The 24,066-nt window shown below is 34.3% G+C and overlaps 2 protein-coding genes across 2 annotated transcripts in view; both read left to right on the forward strand.

Annotated features, from left to right (window-relative positions):
• The window catches only part of LOC137640025 (uncharacterized), a 131,192-nt gene extending 113,923 nt beyond the window's left edge, over positions 1–17,269 (forward strand). Inside the window, exons 11-17 of the mRNA XM_068372389.1 lie at positions 8,875–9,025; positions 13,436–13,556; positions 13,952–14,045; positions 14,415–14,547; positions 14,689–14,809; positions 15,169–15,286; positions 16,778–17,269. Of these exons, the coding sequence (XP_068228490.1) occupies positions 8,875–9,025; positions 13,436–13,556; positions 13,952–14,045; positions 14,415–14,547; positions 14,689–14,809; positions 15,169–15,286; positions 16,778–17,014 (975 nt within the window). The 3' untranslated portion in view covers positions 17,015–17,269. The remainder of the gene's footprint in view (positions 1–8,874; positions 9,026–13,435; positions 13,557–13,951; positions 14,046–14,414; positions 14,548–14,688; positions 14,810–15,168; positions 15,287–16,777) is intronic.
• Positions 17,270–18,737: 1,468 nt separating this feature from the next.
• LOC137639120 (uncharacterized) overlaps positions 18,738–24,066 on the forward strand; it is a 66,354-nt gene continuing 61,025 nt past the window's right edge. The window contains exon 1 of the mRNA XM_068371434.1: positions 18,738–18,832. The gene's annotated coding sequence lies outside the window, so the exon portion shown is untranslated. The remainder of the gene's footprint in view (positions 18,833–24,066) is intronic.

The following is a 24,066-nucleotide window of genomic DNA, read 5'->3' on the forward strand; positions in this document are numbered from 1 at the left end:
TTTAAGTGGAACATGTTTTTGATAGTCACAATCCTAATTTAGGCAAAAGGTATGAGAAATTATATCGATTGTTAGATGTATTTTTGGTTATGTCTGACACATCTATGAAGAAAAAAGTAATTCAGCTAGTAGCTGTTTTATACTGTGCACGGAACAATAATATTTTGTTGTTCAAACACTTTCCTTGAAAAAAAGGTAAATGGAACTGCTATGTCAGAGGGAGAAAGGTAGGAGCCAGATAATTTATTGATCATGATTGAAGAGAATTGTACACCCTATCAGTCTGAGGTTGTGGTGTCGCACAGTTTTTGGAATACAGTGTGGTCTATACCATTTGATGCTTTTCTCACTGCACTGAGAAATAAAGTGAGGCCATGTAACTACACTGAATCGGACCAAATGATCTGTGACAAAATTGTATTCTCAACAAGAGGCAAACTCCAAGAGTTGCTACGGGTATCAAACTTAGATTTAAAGGAGGCTTGCGATGATTGCAGAACATATGAACAGTCGATGATTCATGTAAAGGAATTAGGTGGTGGAAGTGGAAAATCTATTGAGAAAGTGTTTGCTTTTTATCTTGCTAGAGTGTGGACGTGTTGCGCGGAGCTCCATTAAACACTCGCCCTGAGTAGTGTTTTAGCTTTTTGTTTCTCACTTAGAATATCATTGAAAAGATATTACTTAATCTTATGGAGAAACAAACCTAAGTGATAAGAAACAGTACACGATGTCTGTCCCTAACTATTTCTGCCTCATATGTAAAACCACGGATGGAGACCGGAAAAAATGGATAGGATGTGAATGCAATACATTCTACTATACGAAATGTGTGTATTTAGTGACAGGCATCACTGATAATGAATGGAATAACCCAGATTGGTTATGCCCACACTACGTAGGTGAAGCCAGACAAGCCAATTTATTAATATAAAAATTAAAGGAACATGTGAATATGAGAGAATTGGCCCTGAACGAACAAGACGCGAAAATAGCTGGCTTGGAAAACAAACTTACGGACCTTAGCGCACAAGCAGCAAATTCAAACCAGACTACTGACCTCACTGAGGAAATTGACATTCTTCCCATGAATATGGAATCAATTAAGGCAACACTTCAAACACTGATGGACCTAAAAACGACATTTGCTGACAAAGTTAAGGAAAAAATCTGTTGGTAATTAAATCAACAAATACAACAACTAAAATTACTGAAAGAAAACGCCAGGTTGAACAGGCACTTTAAGACATTCCCATACTTAACACGAGGTCAACTACGACTGGAAATGTTGTTGTAAACTTTGCAAACAAAATGATCAGAGAAGAGGTGGAAAGCAAAATTCAAAATGATCAGAGAAGAGGTGGAAAGCAAAATTCAAAATGATCAGAGAAGAGGCGGCAAACAAAATTCAGACATTAGTTGCTGACACTGAAACGAGAAAAATTGGAAAACTAAAACCAAAAATAATGATATGCAATGTGTACAATGACGAAGATGATGTCGTAAATGCTTTGATTCAAAGAAATCGCTGCCTGGACCAAATCCATATTATAGAAGAGAAGATAAGTTTGGTCCTGAAGAAAAATGCTTTGGGTGGGACCACCCACTATGTGCTGAAATGAGATCCTGAAATTCGGAGGGCTATTCATGATAATGGGAACAACGTTTCATTACGATGAGGTTCTTATAACATACGTGATAGGTACCACGTGATCACCTGCTACCACTGTCAGAGGTATGGACACCTTGAAAAAGATTGCAAGTCTAAGAATGATGATAAAGTCTGCAGGAAATGTTCAGGAAAGCATTCCACCAAGGAGTGTGATTCGCAAGTGTCAAAGTGTATAAACTGCACAAAGTTAAACAAACCAAGTGACCACATAGTAAATTATAGAGAATGCAAAGCTTATGACTTGGAATTGAAAAGACTTGCATAAAATACTGATCATGGTTACTAAGGATGTCATAAACTGTGGCTATGTAAATATACAATCTGTAGGTAATAAGACTATTAAAATTCGAGAATTGATAAACAAGAAATATTTGGACCTATTAGCATTATCTGAAACATGGTTAAATAACTTGGACAAGGCAAAGATCACTGAAATGACACACCTCACACACCCTCTTTCACATACTGAGAGAAGGTTGGTCTGGTTAGGGTGTCGGACTCTTTATTCATAAAAGTTACTCAAATCTCAAAATGTTGAAAGGACTAGTGTAACAAGCTTTGAATATATAGAAATAAACTTTACGCAAAAAAAAAAAAAAAAAAAAAAAAAAAAAAAAAAAAAAAAAAAAAAAACAGAAAAATATCCTCTTTAACAGTCTACAAACCTCCGAGAACTAACACTAATATCTTTTTTGAAGAATTCGGAGTCTCATTGAGATGATTATCATAGAGAAAAACGAATTAGTTATCTATGGAGACTTCAATTTTTGGATGGATGACGCATCAAATCCTGACGCTTTGGCATTTAGTGAGTTATCAGAATTATATCGACTAGTGAATAATATCGACTGTACAACTACTTTAACTGGCCATACGTTGGACTTCGTTTTAGGTGATGACATGAATAATATTATATCTGATATAAAAGTCGAAGAGAAATGTACTATCTCCCCAGTACACAAACTTATTATGTTTAGTCTACCTCTACAGAACATGCATTAGTAAAGAAAATAAACTCTAGACATAAACAATTTTTTTTCTCCTACCATATCTATTGAAGAAGTTACAAAGAAAATAAATGATGCTATCAACATTCCCTGTGATCAAGATGACCAACGTCTGTTGGGATCTCACTGTGCTAGCTGTCTTACGACCACTTATAATAAAGTGAGTAGAAGTGAATATGATACCATATGCCCACCGATGGAATAGACTATAACTGTAAAAGACCAATCTCCATGGTTTGACGGAGAGACTTTAGTGAAAAAAGAGGGAAAAAATACGTAAAGAAAGAAAGTGGAATAGGTTAAAAGTGAAAGTACTTGGGTAGAACACAAACTGCTGTGTCAATATAACCACTTACTGAGAAGGAAAAAAAAGTGAATACTATAAGAGAAAGATCCTCGAAGCAGCAACAGACATAAATAGTTATATCGTCTCCTAAATGGTATAATGAGAAATGTAAAAGAAAAGAAGCTACCTGATGGATACAGTGACCAGGAACTAGCAAATAATTTTTGAGTATTCTTTAAAAACAAAATTGAAAATATAACCAGGCCATATGTAAATATTGAACATCAGATTAATGATACATCAGGCAAACAGACAAAATTAATACGATTTAACAACATAACACAAGATGACATCACCAGGATTATCAAAAGAGCAAAGAAAAGAAAATACGCGATCGATCCTATACCAATATCTGAAGTAATTGGAGAGAGAAAATTTTCTAGTCTAGCCGAAATAATAATGAGAATAGCAAATGCAAGCACTGATGAAAGTTTCTTAAATCTGAGAAAAGGGCTATAGTCACACCAGTTATGAAAAATGCACTGGACTACCAGGAATTAAGCTCATATAGACCTATTTCAAATCTATCCTTTGTCTCAAAAGTGCTTGAATATGTAATTCTTGAACAACTAGTCAGTCACTTAGAAGTAATAGAAGCTTTGCCTGTCAACCAATCTGCTTATAGAAAACTATACTCTACGGAGACAGCCATCTGCTCTGTTGTAAATGATATGCTGGAAATGATGGATGAAAATTAATATGGTATTTCAATATTGCTCGATCTCAGTGCTACTTTTGATATACTTGTGCATGAACTGCTACTAAATGATCTACGGTCCATAAGCGTTGAAGATCAAGCTTTCGAGTACTTAAAAGACTACCTGGCTGGCAGAAACTACTGTGTACAATTTGGAAACTCTTATTCATCATATGAACCCTTAAACAGAGGGGTACCCCAGGGGAGTGTACTTGGCCCAATCTTATTCTGCATCTATACTATTTGTCTATCGAAAACACTACAAAGGTATGGTGTGAAGTTCAAACTATCTGCGTATGACACAATTTTACTTCTCTATAAATGATATACATGACACTACTGAAACTCTTAACCGAATCCTTGATAGTGTTAGAGAATGGATGACATTTAAACAACTAAAATTAAATGAGAACAAAACTGAATTCATGGCGGTGGCCAAGAGAAACAGCGTGAGAAACTTAGGTGATATTCAAATGAACACAAATAATGACTCAGTGCCGATATCTAGTAAAGTTCGTGATCCAGGTGAATTTCTTGACTGTAACCTGTCTCTCAATGCACAAATAAATAATGTAGTGAAAACTGCTGGTTATCATATAAGAAATATTGCGTTCATAAAAAAAGTACCTGGACGAAAATTCTGTGAAGAAACTTGTGATAAACTGTGTTATTACCAGGACTGACTACTGCAACTCCATTTACTACAATTTACCAAAAGTGTAACATAAGAAATTACAAAACATAATAAACAGAGAAGCAAGACTAATAAAGGGTGTCCCACCTAGAGAAAGGATCACCCCTATACTAATTGATTTACACTGGCTGCTGATAAAAGCGAGAATTAAATCTAAATTATGTACAATAACCCACTAAGTTATCAGAACCGGTCGTCCAAAATACTTAAGAGAATTGCTACACATTGAGCAGCCAACAAATCATGTTGACACGAGAATAGTTACAGTTGGCTTCAAACTATTGGAACCTAAATATATGTCTGCTGTAGGGTCCAGAGCCTTTAAACAAGCAGCCCCAAGACTATACAAGAAGCTCCCACGATACATCCAAATGATTGAAGACAATGAGGCTTTCAATAGGAAACTGAAGACTTTATTATTTCATCAGTCATACAACAGTGACGATTTAACAGTAAATGAACAATATGCAATATGAAATGTTAAATACTCTAAACGAACAAGGTAAAACGACTGTGGAGGTCCCGAAGGGAGTGGGGTTCCCCTGCTGTATGGGACCAGAAAAGCAGCAGTCAAAGTAAAGTAAAGTAAGTAAGTAAAGTGGACAAAGGTCAATGAAAGAGCAAATTAAAAAAGGAGAACAGAAGAACTCAGAGAAGAAATTTGAGAGGAAGAATGCAGTAAAGAGACAAAATGAAACAATGGTGAAAGATTGCAAATTTGTTGACAAAGTTATGCTTTTGGTAAGGATAAGTGTCCTGCATATGGCCAAGTATGCAAAAGCTACCAGAATAAGGGACACTTTGCTGTATAATGTAAAGCAGCTAGGGTATAGACAATAGTGAGCAAAAACACAAGTAATGAGAAAAAGTGGCTGTATGCTGGAAAATGAAATAGTGACTCATGATCATACATGATGATGAGAGCCATTAACTGCACCATCGAACTTTTGCTTGACCCCGGTGCAATGGTATACTGTATTAATACAAAATGTCTACAGACACCAAGTGAAGAAAAGTATAGAGAATGAGAATGTTTACATGTGGAACAACACAGAAGACATCCTAGGGAGAGGTAAGAATCATGGTAACTAATCCTAAGACTAAGGAAGATTATACAGTGTTATTTTTTGTTGGCGGTAATCACCTGCAATAACTCATTGGTCTGGATACCTTTAAGAAAATAGGCTGTGTGGCAGTAAATGAAGAAAAATTCCACATTGCTAGCATTGAAGCAAATAACGAGGAGATCTTAGTGAAGTGATTTAGACTGTTGAGCAAATTGTGACACCAAAAGTGTTGCCATGCAAGAATATCTCTATTTTTACAGAAGGAGGTGAATGAGGCAGTGAATGAACTGGTAGAACTACAAATCCTTGTTTCAGTAGAGGAACCGAGTAAATGGGTTGCCAAAATGACGGCTGCTAGAAAGCTAAAGGGGAATATAAGAGTTTGCATTTACCCTCAACCACTAAATACAGCTCTCCAGCAAGAACATTACCCATTGACATCTTTCGATGATGCTCTACCAAAGTTATTCAATGCGAAGTAGATATAAAAGAAGTATTTTGGCATATAAAACTCAATGACGACTCCTCAAAACTAGTGACAAGGATATCACTTTGGGGAAGATGTCGATGGACAAGGCTTGCATGTGGTCTAAAAGTATCGAGTTTAAAGGTTTAAAGTTTAAAACCCTCTCCTGAATGGCAGAGCAAGGGGACAGTGCTATTGCCCTATCGAGCAGGAAATGCCCTTGAGACTGTCCATATATACATAAGATCAGCGCCCAAGCACCCTCTCCACTAAAGCTAGGACCAAAGAGGGCTGCTAGGCAATGGCTGCTGATGACTCTGCAGACCGACCTATAGGATCCCCAAAACTCCCATCCTTAGCTCAAGTCAGGGATGTTACCACTTACGCCACCACAATAACACGCAGCTAAACAGCCTTATTTTGCTCATAACTCCACTGCGTACTCGTCCTTAGGTCATACTCCACATATCCACTAAGTTTCGTTGAAATTAGTTCCGTAGTTTTTGTGTAATGTTAGTCACAAAAAAGAAAAAAAAAAAAAAAAAAACAGTGCTATTATTTTTAAAGTACTGCTACACCCTTGGATTATACCTAACATGGCTATCAAGTTTGGTCAAAATCAGTACAGTAGTTTTTGTGTAAAGCTGCTTATATACAAAGAGACTGGGGTTAATACATACCCTTAGCAAAATCTTCGCCAGGGTATAAATTCACCCCTGTCTGTTTGTGAGCTACTTTACATAAGAACTTGTGTACCGATTTTGACCAACCTTGATAGTCATGTTGGGTATGAGGCAAGGATGATTCTGGAATAATTATGATAAGGTACATTAAAGTACAAGTACGCAGCAGTACTTTGAAAATGACAGCAATGTTAATTAAATGGCAAATATTTTGTTAGTTTATTCTTTTATTTATGACCAACTTTACGCAAATACTACTAAATAAATTTAAATGAAATTTGGTGAACATGTGGGGGTTTGATCCAAGGTCAAATCCATTCGATTTTGAAGAAAATACACCGCAATACAAGAATGCAGTATAGTTAGAGCAAAATAAGACTGCTTGGCGTGGCGAATGCATGTTCTCAACTGAATGCCCCTCTCGTTTCTTATGAGTTTAACTGCCTTAATTAATAAGACTTGTAAATTTTCACGTAGATAATGTTTCGTGATTAAACATTCATATACTGTATGGTACACCATATATTGTAAACAGGAAATCTTGGCATATCCATTAATAGGTATTTATTAAACTGTAATGTCCTATCTTTATGACAACTAATTTCTGAAATTGCATATGAAGGTATTCATCGATTAGCATTACGAGGTTTCTCGCTCTGTTTCCTATAGTCACTTGCTCTTTACTCGTGTTGTCTTCATACCCTTTACTCTTTTCTCCTAAGTTTCTCTTAACCCTATTAAAGAGCATTCAGTTTTCCCCCTTAATTATCACCGCCAAGGAGGTTATATTTTTAAGTTGGTTTAGTTATTATCTATTTATTTATTTGTCAGTGCCTGTGGACAGGATTACGTCAAAACTACTCTACGAGTTTAGACGAAATTCTCACCACAGATAGAACTTACGTCATGGATGATCCAATAAATTTTTGAGTTGAATTCGGATTCTAGATCCGGATTTGCACTTTTCGCTAATTAAAAAAAAAAATAAAAAAAAAAAACTTAAAACAGACGAATTTTTACAGAATTTTCAGCACCGATAGATCATAGGCCATGGACGACCCCATTAACTTTTGGAGATAATCCAGTACTGGATCCGGATTCAAGATCAGGATTTACATTTTTCACAATTTTAAAGATTACGTCAAAACAAAGTGACTTGTTGGATTTCATCAAATTTCAACAATGGATAGATATTATGAATTGAAAGAAACCATGCAATTTTGGAGGTGATACGGCTCAAGATCACAATTCTGGATCAACATTGCCCTATTCATCATCTACTGTACAGTCAGCATATGAAAAATGGGAGGCCATGTCCGTAGACCTTAGTTAATTGTTGTCAATATTCATTGGCGGAGGTCAGAAATTTCTGATTGTTCTTGTTAATACTATATCAGCTGCAGCAGGAAAGGAGTCCTTAGATATTTAATTTGGAATCAAATTTGGGCATGTCCCTTCAAACTAGACTATCCAGATTGGTTAGGGAACGCATAATGCTGATTTTATGCCTATATTAATGGGATGCCGATTGCTCATCCTTATGAATCATCTGTTTCTCTCATGAACAACAGATACACAGCATAACCACAACAATGATTGACTGTAAAATTCCGATTCAGTCTCATGCCCTCTGATGGACACAGTATCCCTTGTAATCCTTAAAGGTTTCAAGTGATTTTTATCAATATATCAGTCGATACCTATTTCACAATAAACGGGTCCATTCATCACCATTCTTAATAAACAAGATTTTTCTTCATAGCTGTTTATAAAAAAACTTTTGAGAGAGAGAGAGAGAGAGAGAGAGAGAGAGAGAGAGAGAGAGAGAGAGAGAGAGAGAGAGAGAGAGAGAACGTTGCTATTTTGGGAAGAAGGGTAGCCTAGAGAGGCTGTAATATAACGAATTATCAGTCATCACGAAATTGTTTTTAATGTAGTAATCTAGTATTTAGATTCGGCATGATAACACGTAGTCCTATAGACGTATTTAAGCCACAGATTTATTTTCATGACAAATAACATTCTCATCTGAAGCCAGAGTATCTGTTTATTCCATTTTTATTCACTAAATTAAATTTTCTCATAAATATATTCTTAAGATATGTTTGACTTGTGAAAGTGATGTGTTGTGTTGACCTTTTAAGAGTCGCCTTCAGATTATGTTTTTAATCAATATTCTCTTTACGTGATTTAAGAAGAGATTGAAAAATAGAAATTATAAAACAATCCTAATGTTTTTCAGGTAAATACAACGAGCCATCAATTAAAGAACCAAGATACATTTAATGATGAGACTGGAATATCAGTGAAAACGGAAAATAAAGAAAATGATAATCACGATGGATCTTTCTCGGACAGCATGTGGTTTGCAGCTACTGTGTTGATGCAACAAGGTATGTTTAGACTATATTCTCATTCAGTTGCCAGCACATAACGAATACACATCACTCGAAATTAATGGAAAATTCAAGGTTGCCATCTGCAATACATAGACGAATGAATGTACCTATGAACAATGAAGCTGACAGAACTTGTGACGTTCCAGTATTTCATATCAAATCATTGTTAATTGATTCTTCGTATGTGAGTTGTGAGCCGGCCCTTTAACGTTAGTATCAGGTATTTGAGAATAAAATGTAAGACAGAATTATTGAGAGTTTTGAGAAGGGAGCGGAAGCAGTATATTCAAAGGACTTGCACTAACGTTCACAATTTCTGTTATAATTTACAATTTAATAAATAAGAGTAGCTACATTAAAAATGTAATAACGTAAAAAGAAAGAGATGAATCTTTCTGAGAACGATAAAAATTTCTGACAGCAAAATGCATCTGAATATATTTGGAAGGCATTTCACCAAATTTAAATGAGGTCGAAAAGTTTAGGAACAATTACTAATTTCATAGTAAGAGTGGTTTAAATTTCATAAATGACATATTTCAAATATAACACATCTTCGACAATTTCTTGTGTATCGCCATTAGTAATCGCCAATTTCTAAGCAACAATACGTTCAGTTCCTGAAATCTTAATCCTGCTGATTACTAAAGAATATCAATAAGTATATAAGTGATGTTATGCATTGCAGATGCATAATGATTATGGTCCATTTCCTGAAAAATCTGTGACTTTGTTACCTCACTAGTGAACTAAGTATCTGATCCCTAGTTGGCTGTAATAGGTCCTACTTCGTTGCAAAAAGAATTCTGGGATTAGCATATATATATATATATATATATATATATATATATATATATATATATATATATATATATATATTTATATATATATATATATATATATTGTTATTATCATTATTATTATCATTATTATTATTATTATTATTATTATTATTATTATTACTTGCTAAGCTACAACCCTAGTTGGAAAAGCAGGATGCTATAAGCCCAGGGCTTTCAACAGGAAAAATAGCACAGCGAGGAAAGGAAAGAAGGAAAAATAAAATATTCTAATCAGTAACAATATTAAGATAAATATCTCCTTTATAAACTATAAAAACTCTAACAAAACAAAAGGAAGAGAAATAACATGAAGTTGTGTGCCCGAGTGTACCCCCAAGCAATAGAACTCTAACACAAGACAGTGAAAGACCATGGTTCAGTGGCTATGGCACTACCCAAGACTAGAGAACAACAGTTTGATTTTGGCGTGTCCTTCTGGAAGAGCTGCTTACCATAGCTAAAGAGTCTCTTCTACCCTTACCAAGAGGAAAGTGACCAGTGAACAACTACAGTGTAGTAGTCCCTTGGGTGAAGAATTGTTTGGTAATCTCAGTGTTGTCAGGTGTATGAGGACAGAGGAGAATATGTAAAGAATAGGCCAGACTATTCGGTGTGTGTGTGTGTGTGTGTGTGTGTGTGTGTGTGTAGGCAAAAGTAAAATAAACCGTAGCCAGAGAGAAGGATTCAATGTAGTACTGTCTGGCCAGTCAAAGGACCCCATAACTCTCCAGCGGAAGTATCTCAACGGGTGGCTGGTGCTCTTGCCAACCTACTACCTATATATATATATATATATATATATATATATATATATATATATATATATATATATATATATATGTGTGTGTGTGTGTGTGTGTGTGTGTGTATACATATATATGTATATATCACAAACGCTTGTGATTTTAATCAACCATAACTACGTGTTGCAAGCTCTGCAAACAGCTATCATGGTGGCGATGGGTTGATTTCAAGTCTGAGAACAGATTCCTTAATTCGACAGAAATAGGCATGGTGGACTGGTAATAAACTTATATCTCTTGATAGCATGTTTGGCTAGAGTCCATACAGATATGGTTTCGGCTGAGAGGCATAGGGTTGAATCTTTGCCCAGCCGGAAACTGTTATCATAAATAAATTTCAGTTGGTCTACTTTCCCATGGTAGAACTCGATATTAAATGGCATTGGGGTTGATTTATATATATATTTATATATAGTAGGTAGTAGGGTGACCAGGCCACCAGCCACCCGTTGAGATACTACCGATAGAGATTTATGGGGTAATTGACTGGCCAGACAGTACTACATTGGATCCGTCTATCTGTTTATGGTTCACTTTCCCTTTGCCTACACATACACCGAATAGTCTCGGCTATTCTTTACATATTCTCCTCTATCCTCATATACCTGATATCACAGATTACCAAACAATTCTTCTTCACCCAAGGGGTTAACTACTGTACTGTAATTGTCTACTTTCCTCTTGGTAAGGGTAAAAGAGACTCTTTAGCTATGGTAAGCAGCTCTACTAGGAGAAGGACACTCCAAAATCAAACCATTGTTCTCTAGTCTTGGGTAGTGACATAACCTCTGTACAATGGTCTTCCACTACCTTGGGTAGAGTTCTCTTGCTTGAGGGTACTCTCGGGCACACTATTGTATCTAATTTCTCTTCGTCTTGTTCGGTTAAAGTTTCTATAGTTTATATAGGAAATATTCATTTAAATGTTGTTAATGTTATTATGATATTTTATTTATCCTTGTTTCCTTTCCTCACTGGGCTATTTTACCTGTTGGAGCCCCTGGACTAATAGCAGCCTGTTTTTGCAATTAGGGTTGTATCTTAGCAAGTAATAATAACAATGATAATAATGATGATAATAATAATAATAATAATAATAATAATAATAATAATAATATGTGTGAATGTTTCTGTATAGACACGCACATGCACATCCATATATATATATATATATATATATATATATATATATATATATATATATATATATATATATATATATATATATGTGTGTGTGTGTGTGTGTGTGTGTGTGTGTGTGTATGTATGTGTGTGTTTGTGTCTGTCTGTCTGTCTCTGTGTAAATTTTCAAGATGAGACTTTTATTCCCTTACCTTACCTTACCTTTTCCTGACTTTTACCAACACCAGTCAACAAAACACCAGATACAAAATTTTCTAATTAGATCATCAAGACATATCAATTAGTAGTTGAATTACTTCGGATTACAAGTCCCACAAATTGTGAATCCTTACAGATAGAGGGTCTTTGCTGACACTAGATTTTGCTGTTCCTTGTTAACACAAAAGCTCAGATATATAAAATAATTGCTTCCAAATTGTCCCAGGTACAACTTCCAAAGGGAGTACCAACTTATCTCAATCACGTCGGTTGCATGGGATTCTTTTCCTCCATGAACTCAGAAAAGTCTATTTCATGGGGATGAATAAGGAACCAGTCATTTAAACACAATGTCCTCACCTAATAAAAAAGCTCAGTAATGAGTCTCTGAAGTTTCAGATTCTCTTGGTGCTCCTAAAATTTTAAGTTGATCAATGAACTCTTCACTTAGATAAAAAAAAAAACTTCAAGTACTTCTTTTAATTATCGGTAGAATCCACTTGTGCTCTCAGAAAAAAAAACGAACAAAATTATTGTAAGCCTGGAAAAAGATTGGGAAAGTGAATTACTTTAAAAAAAAATTATTATTTTTTTTTTTATATTAAGCTAATATACAAGAAACATTGATAAGTGAAGTCTGAGACCCAAACAACTACTGTGTCTATCCATAGCATTGAAGCTCATTTGATTTTTATTCTCTAACTATTAAAACATATTACTATTAATTTCATAAGAAAAAATTATATTTATTAGATTATTTTAGATTAGCTTAAGGTTTCCATATCTCGTGATTATCTTGAAAATTTTATCGGTTGTTTGCAAAAAGAACTCTTGGTTTCTCTCCCTCCAATATAATAAGTTATAAACTTAAAGTTTAATCAGCATGGTGATAGGTGAAATCACATCCTTCGGGTGTATCCAAGCTTTTGCACTGATTGCTCTAGATTCTAGAAACTTCTTTGATAGAAGAAAACGATTGTCACGTGACGAACCAGTCATCATCTTTGGATTGGCAACATTAGCGGTTTCCTTGAAGGGGGAAACAGAGCTCATACCTCTACGACATAATAACAGTCACACCTGAAATTTGAGTAAAAAAAAAAAAAAAAAAAAAAAAAAAAAAAATTATCGTACGTGCTCTACATCGATTCTGACAGAGCTGTATTACAAGAGAAAACTGCCCGAAATTTCTAGAAATAGCCAGCTGTAATATAATAAACAAATATGAAGGAAGAAGAAAAAGGTATGGCAGCACAGTACATCGACTGCAGAGCTTTCGCTCTGGACTGGGCAGTGTATAGTGACCTGCCACAGTATGAGTATAAGGAGTGGTACTTTAATTGAATGCACTTGCCTACGGGTAAACTTATAGGGAAAATAAATAAATATTTATTAAAATTTCTGCTGTTACTCCTCAGGCCAAGACACGGTGCCAGAGAGCGGGCCTGGAAGGATAGTTTTCGGAACAGCCTGGATAATGGCTGTCGTGCTTTATGCAGCTTACACGTCCAATCTGGTGTCGTTTTTCACAGTAAATAAGTAAGCATTATCAACGTTCAACTTTAATTGAGGACTTATACTGAAATGAAAAATTGTTTTATGTCAACATATAGTGGGTAGCTCGCAAAGCTATTCTAAAGTAAATTCTTAAAAATTTATTTGTTATATTAGTGCTGATTATTATTATTATTATTATTATTATTATTATTATTATTATTATTATTATTATTATTATTATTATTATTATTATTATTATTTAGATATTGATACACTGGGCAAACACAACTAATATAGAATTCTTCATTTTCAGGCCCATGAAATTATTATCATATTGTAATCATTATCATTATCACCTCAAACACGTACCTCATAAAACTACTACCATCAAAGGAACCTACAAACTAATCGTTTTGTAACTAATCGTTTGCTTGCAGAATGACTTTGCCTTTCCACAACCTTGACGAGCTTGTGGATAGCAACTACAAGTTCGGCACCAGAACAGGGTCTGTTTACATCAACAACTTTGAGGTGAGCCCAATGTCCCTGAGAGTCAAGTGTTATCGATTTGCAAAACTAAAAGGAGGATTTTTCTTGCATGATTGGGCTCACTGACATACTTTTTAAAGACTTATTTGCGAATATAGTCAGGTCTTTTTACGTAATTTTCAAAATTAAGTAACAATCCCCGAAAGAGAATAATGATTAATTTTCCTTAATAGCTACAAAAATGTGCTTAAAATAATCTTTCTGAGCCTCTATAATCTGCATTTGAAATTTATAGATTGATAGATTTGCTTTATTTCGTCGATAGCATAATTTTTATACTGGATCCTAAAGACTAAAATTCCCGGTCTCTGAAACGATTTAACTAAACAAAAATTTCTTATATATTATCAGGAATCTGGAGAAAGGTACACAAGAGCCTATCAAAAATTAATGTCCTTTGGCAACGACGTCCTCATGCCGTCCTACGAAGCTGGCCTCAGACGCACTCTGGAAGGAAACTACGCTTTCATTGCAGACTATGTCGGTAAGCAACGAGGTCACGAATAGCGGTTACTTCTTTCTGTGCTGAGTTGTCTTGGTGTCTGAAAATCTTTGACAGTTACGTCCATTTCTAGGTGATACCAATAAAAATCAGCTATACTTTTCCCCTTATTCTTTTTTTCAGTGCTCGATTATTACCAAATGAAAGACTGCAACCTCATTCTGTTGAAACAACAGCTTTTCGAGACCAAAAGCTCGTTCATACTCCCGAAGGATTCGCCTTTGCTACCGGCTGTTAACCATTTGTAAGGGGTCTTATTGATAAATATTTCTTGATTAGTCATTAGAAAACTTTCTTCTTTTTCTCTTCGCTCTCGTTCTGGCAAAGATTCTCTTTGACCTTCTATTAGATGATCAGATGATATGGTTAAACAGTATTTTCTTCAGAAATTTCTCATTTCATATGCACTAATTTATCAGTTATTTGGTAACTTTAGACCTCAGTATTAGTATTTAGGATATCTGTCTCCTTTTAAATACAAGGTATTTTTTAAATATATTTTTTCAGCAAAGAATTATAAGTAAAGAAATAAATGATGTGTTTGTATTCGCTTTAGGAATAGAAAGAGAGGCATTTGATAACTAAATCCTGAATTGCCTACAGCATGGCCCTTGTAAGTGAAAGTGGTATTATGGAAAAACTCCGGAGCCGATGGTGGCGAGCTGAACCTTGCGCTGAGGGTCTTATGGTCACTTCCTACGACAGCATCAATATTCTCGAGGTACTAACTGATTCTAAAGATCATTTTGAGACGATGGCTCTCTTTAGGGTGGTAGGTACAAAGCATTAGGAAATAGATATCTCAACCAGACTTAACATTACACCTCAAGTATGACATGAAACCGAAGGAAAATAAGCTTATCTCTGATTTTCAACAAGTGTTTTTTTAAGAATTACTCATAAGGTGAGTTGATGAGCCAAATACAGTGAACAATCGGTAAGTATTTTCTTAATAAACTAAAACTGAATGTAATCTGTCGCCGAAATAAACTAAAAAGATACACCGCATAGATATAAAGATGAAAAAGATAATTTCTGCACTCCTTCCTATTCAAGTTTTCAAGGCGAAAAGTGTTATTTTGGTAACTGGAATTACTTTACAAAGACACGATATAAACTTATTAATGATATTAATTACAGAGATCGTTGAGCCTACAAAATTATGGGCATCGACTGTAGTATTGACCTTATAATCTAATATATATTTTGAATAAAATATCATACAATTTTATCCAAAATTCAGTATATCCATGAAAGTCATATTTTTTACTTGAAACATGAAATAATACCTTAATAATCATCAGTAAAAATCTTGTTTAGCCTCTGGGCCTAAATTCTGAATCTGTAGCTATCATAAACGTAAGTATACTTAATTTTTTTAATGAGGCGCATTTGTACTGGCAGCGGTGCCCTTTTAGCTTGGAAAGGAAAAGTTTCCTGCTATTTGATTGGTTAGAATTATCTTGTCCAACCAATCAGCGAGCAGGAAACTTTTCCGAGCTAAAAGGACACCCTTGCGAGTCGGTGCAATTCTGCCTCACTAAAAAGAATTGACTAAAGTAATACGTTAGAATTTTTGTTTTGTCTATTTTCTTAAATAGTTCTTAAGATAAACTCTGGCTGCATTAAAACCTTAATTTAACTGTTGTTAAGCGGCCAGAATTTTACATTTTCGATTACAGTTATGATAGGTCTGACATATTTATGTATAGGCTTCCAGGCTTCTATCCAATCGTAATTACTTACACGGGAAAATTGTCTTTCTCATATTATTCTTATTACCTTTAAAATTTGACAGAATTAGATATAAATGCTTTCAATAATCAGCTCTAATTCTGAGAATTTATTGTTGAAACTATAGATCTCTGATTTTCTTTCAGTCAATATGTGTTCTGAAGATAAAGTGGCCACTCATCTTTAGACACCCAAACTTTTCACATTTCCCGATCTTTTTTACTGTATTTGATTTTGCTTCTTAACATTGTAAATCCTGATATGAAGAATAAAGAACAGACATAGCCTACCATTAGAGTAATGAAAGCTTTCGGAATTAATTCTGGTTAAAATAAATCCGTTATATGGCAATAATTTAATCTTCATCCTTTTTTTTTTATAATACATAATTCAGTTTAAACTGTATACAGTACCCACATTAAGGAGGCTTGTACCAGCGCTTGACAGTAAAAGCAACTTGTTATGACTTTTGTGACAGGTGTCATCAGCTCTGCTGATCATGGCATTTGGGGTGGTCCTGGCAGTGACTGTCTGCTTGTGTGAATACTGCAAGACGAGAGGAAAGCCGCATTGTAAAGAAACCAAAACCGGATCCAACATCAACCTTCCTCTCCCTCAACAAAAGAACGCCGATAAAATGAGTTTTTCTTCTTCTTCTCCTTACGAAAAAAGTGACCGTAAAATGGGCTCATTGTACTTGGCAGGAATAGAGTGAATAGATTTCCAGTCGGCAGAATTATGTTTATAAGTAATCAAGAGTTACTGAATTGATGATTAAATTACTTTTGATGATATCATAAGTTCAATATCAAATTGTTATGAGTGTAAGAAAAACAATGTCTCAAAACAGTTCGTAAAATTTTGTTTATTTATTAAATGTGTGGTTTTTACATGTTTAAATTTAATCTCTTCCTGACATTGGAAAATATAAGTATCTATCTTTTTCTCTTTCCTACACAGACGTACTCACTCACACTCCCCCCCCCCCCCCCCACACACACACAAAATTACCCATACACAACATATGGCAAGTAGTCTAACTACATGTTTTTTAACTTATTTAGTGTTCTTCAGATAACGAAAATAAGATTGCAAGCATAACGGATTGTTCATAATTATGCCTGAATTTACTTGCAATAATAACATCAATTAACAGGATGACGATGAGATCTGATAGTTGATGTTTACGATGGTAATATGATGGTAAGGTAACAAAGAATTATCAATTTATTGTTGTGAACTTTGCGTATCATTTACTTGTATTTTCTGCAACTCGGTATTCTGTTTCTCTTCTCTCTAGCCGGGAATACATATTCACAGAATTTTTGTTTCGATAATTATACATTGATATGTGATTAGTACCGACATGAAAAGACTAAATATTAGACATGAAAAGACTAAATATTAGACATGAAATGACTAAATATTAGACATGAAAAGACTAAATATTAGACATGAAAAGACTAAATATTAAATGGTATCTGAATGACTCTGTCAATGGTCAACAATGATCGTAGAGTTAATGATAACAATCAACTTAATAGTAGGCTTTCATCTGTAGAAAGTATAATTTAAATGAGAAACTTCACTGTATGTTGATAGCAAATATTGCTTTAAGATAATGAATTGTTTCAAGTTTTTAATCGAAAATTATAAATAAAAGTATTGGCCACTTTAGAGTTAAATAATTTATTATCCTAAAAAACTCATGTTTCATATGTGAATTAGAATTATGCATCGAAGAGAAGGTATCCGAATGAGGAAACGGAAGCTGGCCTGTTGAACAATAGTTTGAGTCTTACCCTAAATCGCAGGGCTTTTACAAGGAGTGACTCATGCTCAATTGCCTCGCGCGATCAGCGACAGCAGTGTCTCTCTCGCCCGAGCAAGTTCGTGAAAACCTATTTCTTATTTGGCGAATTTAGGAGAATTATCTGTGCTAAGGGAATTAAAGATACTAGTAAAAAAAAAAAGTGGAAAATATGCATGTATTATGAAGACAAGGTGACATGTACTTTTTTATGTGAATTGGTAGTATTAAGTTAAAGTAGGCTTGCTGTTCTGATGTATGAATCATGAAAGTACTCGTTTCATATAGTATGTAGGCTACAGTATTGGCAGAGAAGAAACACCATAGGAATATTTTCATCAATGATCTCAACACTTCCGAGAAATAAGATTTTGTTTTTGCTTAAATCTTAATAGATGCAGTAAATAAATTCCCGACTTTCATACATCTTACACAAAATCGTTACGATATGACAAGATGTTATGCCAAGGCGCATAATGTTGAAGCTTAATAAAACGCCAAGACAGTGTACTATTACAATAAACAAACGCTGATAAAGGCTAGAATAGTGCCTTGCTTTAATGGCATGTAAGCCTTAGGATATTTATCCCAGCAGTTACCAGCGAGCGATTTTGTAATTTGACAAGGGCTCATGATGGCTGACTCGACTTTAGTTGGCTGGTTTAACTTATCTTTGAGTGGTGGTGGTCACGACTTGCTCCTCTTTTATCAGCTGGGCCACAAGTAAGTGGGCAGATAGACTTTGTTATATTATCGACTTTGTGATTCTACTGAAATTACGTTGAGGATAGTTAACTTGAAATTCCTTTACTTAGTCATTCGGAAATTGCAATAATAATAATAATGATAATAATAATAATAATAATAATAATAATAATAATAATAATAATGATGATGATGATGATGATAATAATACGAATTACGCATCCTTGGCTGTATTTCAATAATTAGTGATGCTATTGAGTTTTATAGCGACAATATTTTCACTTTTAGTTAAGACTGAAAAAATAGAAAATATTGTCACTTAAAGACTATACTCATCACGAGATGTTTGATTTTATATACCTCGACGGCAAAGAGATTGAAACTGTACTGTAATTTGAAACAGCCGGCGTTGGAAAATGAAGTAAGGCGACAAATATTTAGCCAAAGCCGTTTCCTTCCAGTTAAGGGTTAATTTAAAACAATCAAACAACACTTCTTCTCTTGAGATAAACAAACGCATCCGCTCAAGAAAACTTCCTGCCTGTGACCTCCTCTTGTGCATTTCTTGCAATCGATTTGCTTTGAGAAAGGTTTCTTTCTTATGCATTTAAGGCGATTTTTTTACTATTATTTGTGAGTTACTTTCCTTTTAATATTTCGCATTCTTGTAATCTCCATGTTCCTCCACTAAACTAAAGACTATAGAAGAGCCTTTATCTAGATGTCATAGATATTCATCAATAAGTCTATAAAATCTCTCTCTTGTGATAATAGCTAATAAATTAATCAGTAAACTATTTTGATATCTCCTCAAAATTCATAGAGAAGATAAGATACGGAGAAACATACGATGGGTGATAATGTCCATTGCTCATTTCTTAGTATTTATCCTATTTTAAGCCTCCTTAGGCTTACTTCTTATCTTGCTAATATGAGGGTATTAACATATCAACACATTATGTAATATCACAAATTAGTTGAAGGCTTTAAGTGCTCTGTTCTCTTACTCTAATCTATTAAAGATGAATTCACATTAAAAATGTAGTTGATGATTTCATTAGCACAGCCAACGGAACTCTTCGTGAATAAGGAAAACATTTAGTTGAAATTATAATGCTTATTGCATGGAACGATGCTTCGACAAAGATAGCCATTTATATTTTCATACACTCATCCATACACGCACAAACACACAAACATGCATATATATATATATATATATATATATATATATATATATATATATATATATATATATATATATATATATATATATGTATATATATATATATATATATATATATATATATATATATACAGTATGTGTGTGTATGTTTATATATGCATACATACATAATATGCATATATATATATATATATATATATATATATATATATATATATATATATATATACACATATATACACACACACACATATATATATATATATATATATATATATATATATATATATATATATACAGTACAGTAAGTATATACATATATATATATATATATATATATATATATATATATATATATATATATATATACAGTACAGTAAGTATATATATATATATATATATATATATATATATATATGTGTGTGTGTGTGTGTATATATATACATGTATATACATATATATATATATTTATATATATATATATATATATATATATATATATATATATATATATATATATATATATATATATATATATAGTGATTGTGACGTAACGTGTAAATTACGCTCTTTAAAGAAAGTATTGATCTTACTCTCCTCGCTTAATACTATATCGTCTAATTGACACTGTGTCAACTTTTTAATGGATTGGACTCGTTAACAACGTTAACGTTATTCGTTTTTCCTGGGTTCTTAATAAAACAAATTTTGGAGAATCGCCTCGTATTGCAATAGATTAGAATTGTGGGTAAGTATGCGTGTGCATATGTACTTATTTCTAGTCACGGACAAGAAAACACTGTTTAAATCTACAATAAACTACATTTATTCCATCGGGAACTTTTTAAGGTTGTCTCAATGTTATCAACTAATAAGATAAAAATTTATGAAAATTCAAATAAGAGTATCACTTCTATGTTTTCATAATATTAATAACAAATAAGAAAAGTTGACGAACATACGAGAACAAGAATGTAAAAATGGTAACAAAAATGTAAATTCGGCTGCAATAAAATAGAATAAAAGGCCATAAAAACCATGACAGAACAAGGCAAGTTGTGTTAAAGTTACTGGTTGCTTATCCCCATGTCACAAGTTATGGTACAAGTTTTGAAATAAAGTAACTTGTCTTGCAAAAATAACCTAAAATGGTTTCTTTTCTAAAAGTCAAATTAAAACAATAGAAATAAATTATTGACTGAAAAGAGCCCAAAGACAAAATTATTCTAATTACTCACTGACTGTAATTTCCCTTTACACGTTCTAATCCCTTTTCCACGAGTTTCACGATTCACTGAATATGGCCTTGGCACTCGCCCTCTTTCCCAAGGTCAGTTGGGGTTACTTAGCTCGGTCTCGTTAATCATAATGAGGAGTCCGGGGGCTCAGTCGCAGCTGATTCTGGCCGTCAAGGAATGGATCGGAGCTTCTCTCTCTCTCTCTCTCTCTCTCTCTCTCTCTCTCTCTCTCTCTCTCTCTCTCTCTCTCTCGGGGATAAACAGTTTTCTGCAACCCTGAGATTAAGGTACTACTTAGTTGATTGTCTTTCTCCTGAGGGGAATAATACTAATAGAGATGGCCTGGGCACCAGCCGCCCATTTAGATACTACCACTAAAGAGATATTGGGTCCTCTAACTGGCCAGATAGTATCACAGTACATTGGATCCTTCTCTGTGGTTATGGCTCGTTTTCCTTTTACCTATACATACGTACCGAAGAGTCTGGCCTATTCTTTACATGTTCTCAATCCTCATACAATTGACAACACTAAGATTACCAAACAATTCTTCTTTGCTCAAGGGGTTAACTACTGCAATGTAATTGTTCAGCGGCTACTTTCCTCTTGGTAAGGATATAAGCGACTCTTTAGCTATGGGAAACAGCTCTTCTAGGGGAAGGGCACTCCAAAATCAAACCAGTCTTGGATAGTGCCATAGCCTCTGTACTATGGTCTTTCACTGTCTTAGGGTAGAGTTCTCTTGTTTGAGGGTACACTCGGGCACACTGTTCTATCTTATTTCTCTTCCTTTTTTTATAGTTTATATATGAACGATTTATTTTAATATTGTTACTGTTCTTGAAATATATTATTTTAATTGTTATTTACTTCTATTGTGGTTTCCTTATTTCCTTTCCTCACTGGGCTATTTTCCTTGTTGGAGCCATATGGCTTATAGCATGATGCTTTTCCAACTAGGGTTATAGCTTAGCAAATAATAATAATAATAATAATAATAATAATAATAATAATAATAATAATAATAATAACGGTTCGGCTGCAGATGAACCAGTTATCTTCCTTCTTGTAAGCTCCTGGATCATTGAGGAGATTTTGAGGATTATTCCCCCCTCTCTCTCTCTTCACTGGTTGCTTCGAAGTTCAAGGGGTGGACGTAAGGATTTAATCCCCAATCATGTACAATAACTCCACTTGGTCTAACATTTCCAGACTCCTGTCTTCATCACCTTATGACCAAACATTTCTTAAAGGCCAAGGTAAGGCCGATACCACTGACTAGTGAGCTCTCTTTTCAAATAGCACCACAGTGCCCTCACTGGACATAAAAGCATCTCTTCTCTATGAGGACCCAAGCCTGCTTTGAATGTGGGTATGGTAAAGTTATCAGACCCAGAGTTGTAGGCCAACAGGCTCTGTTTTTCGCCATGAACTCGGGCACAAAACTGAAGAAGAACTCATTCCAGGCTTCCATCTCTCCGTGTAGAGGGATTACACAAAGATACCGTACAACTGTTGTTATCACTTCGCCGATGCTAAGGCTAGCAAAAGATAGTCTTAAGAGTCAGATCTCTACCTAATGACCTCCTCTAAGAATCATATGGGTTACACGTAAGGGGCCTGATGGCAGGTGTCATGTCCCAACCTTTTCCGCACTGGGTAGCTTTCCTTGTGTGAGCCCTTGGACTTGTAAAATTTTGCTTTTCCTATTATGGTTGTACCCTGGCTAGTAACAATGATGATAACAAATCGACAGTCATTCCTGCTCCACTGAAGACATATTCCTCTTTTAAGGCAACGAGTTTTTTTTTTTTTTTTATATATATATATATCCAGGAAAAATACAAATTATTACTTAAATTTATTATATCTATACTTTACATACATAAAGAAGAGTTGAATCAACAATCTCTTCATTTATTCCCACCTTAGTTTCCATGGACACTTAAAATCTGTTTTCCAAACTTCTTGTAACACTCAGCAAACTTTTTTGATAATCTGTGACTTGAATATTGCCTTCTCTTATCACCATCACTTATATATGTTCCTAGATACCTATCTAAATCAATTACTCCCCTTCTTCTACTATCAGTATTCATTACACCATCATTCCAGTTCACTTTTATGCCCAGAGCCAGATTCTTACATCCCTTCTCAGCTCTCTACTCTTACAAAAACTTTCAAGCTCTTCAACAGGTTTCCGCTGAAATGTTTCTTCTCTCTTCCTAATCAGTGTTGTATCCTCTCGATCTGTAAACCATTCCATACTATTTTTATCCCACAACCTTGCATCTACATCAGCTGCCTTTCCTCTAATTTTTACCACCACTCCTTCTAGTACATGTAAAGATACTGAAAAGCCATTGGAGTTATAACCCATCCTTATCTCAGACCCACTTTTACACCAAACGAGTCACTCTCCCGTCTTCATAATATGAAAAATGGTTAATCTAATCTTACCATACACCTTCACTAATATGCTAAATAACTCTGTGTCTTTATACTTCTTACTTTAATTTTCCCCTTAAATCATTAACAACAGACACTTCTATACGTATCCTTAAACTAACACTAGCTTTTTCTGTACTTATGTATTTCAGCTCTGCTTCTGTTCTCTCTTCCAGGTTTATCAAAAGTTTAAGATATTCCGACTCCGCAAAACGTATCTTATTCTGAGATCCATTTATTCATTAATCTTTCGTACTACATCAACATCATAGAATAGCTTATTTCGATCCTTAAAGCTCTTATTTATGTTCGCCCATCTATTTTCATAATTTGCTTCTCTCTCTCTCTCTCTCTCTCTCTCTCTCTCTCTCTCTCTCTCT

The sequence above is a fragment of the Palaemon carinicauda genome, chromosome 4 (genome assembly GCF_036898095.1).
Source record: "Palaemon carinicauda isolate YSFRI2023 chromosome 4, ASM3689809v2, whole genome shotgun sequence".
In the NCBI taxonomy this organism is placed as follows: domain Eukaryota; kingdom Metazoa; phylum Arthropoda; class Malacostraca; order Decapoda; family Palaemonidae; genus Palaemon; species Palaemon carinicauda.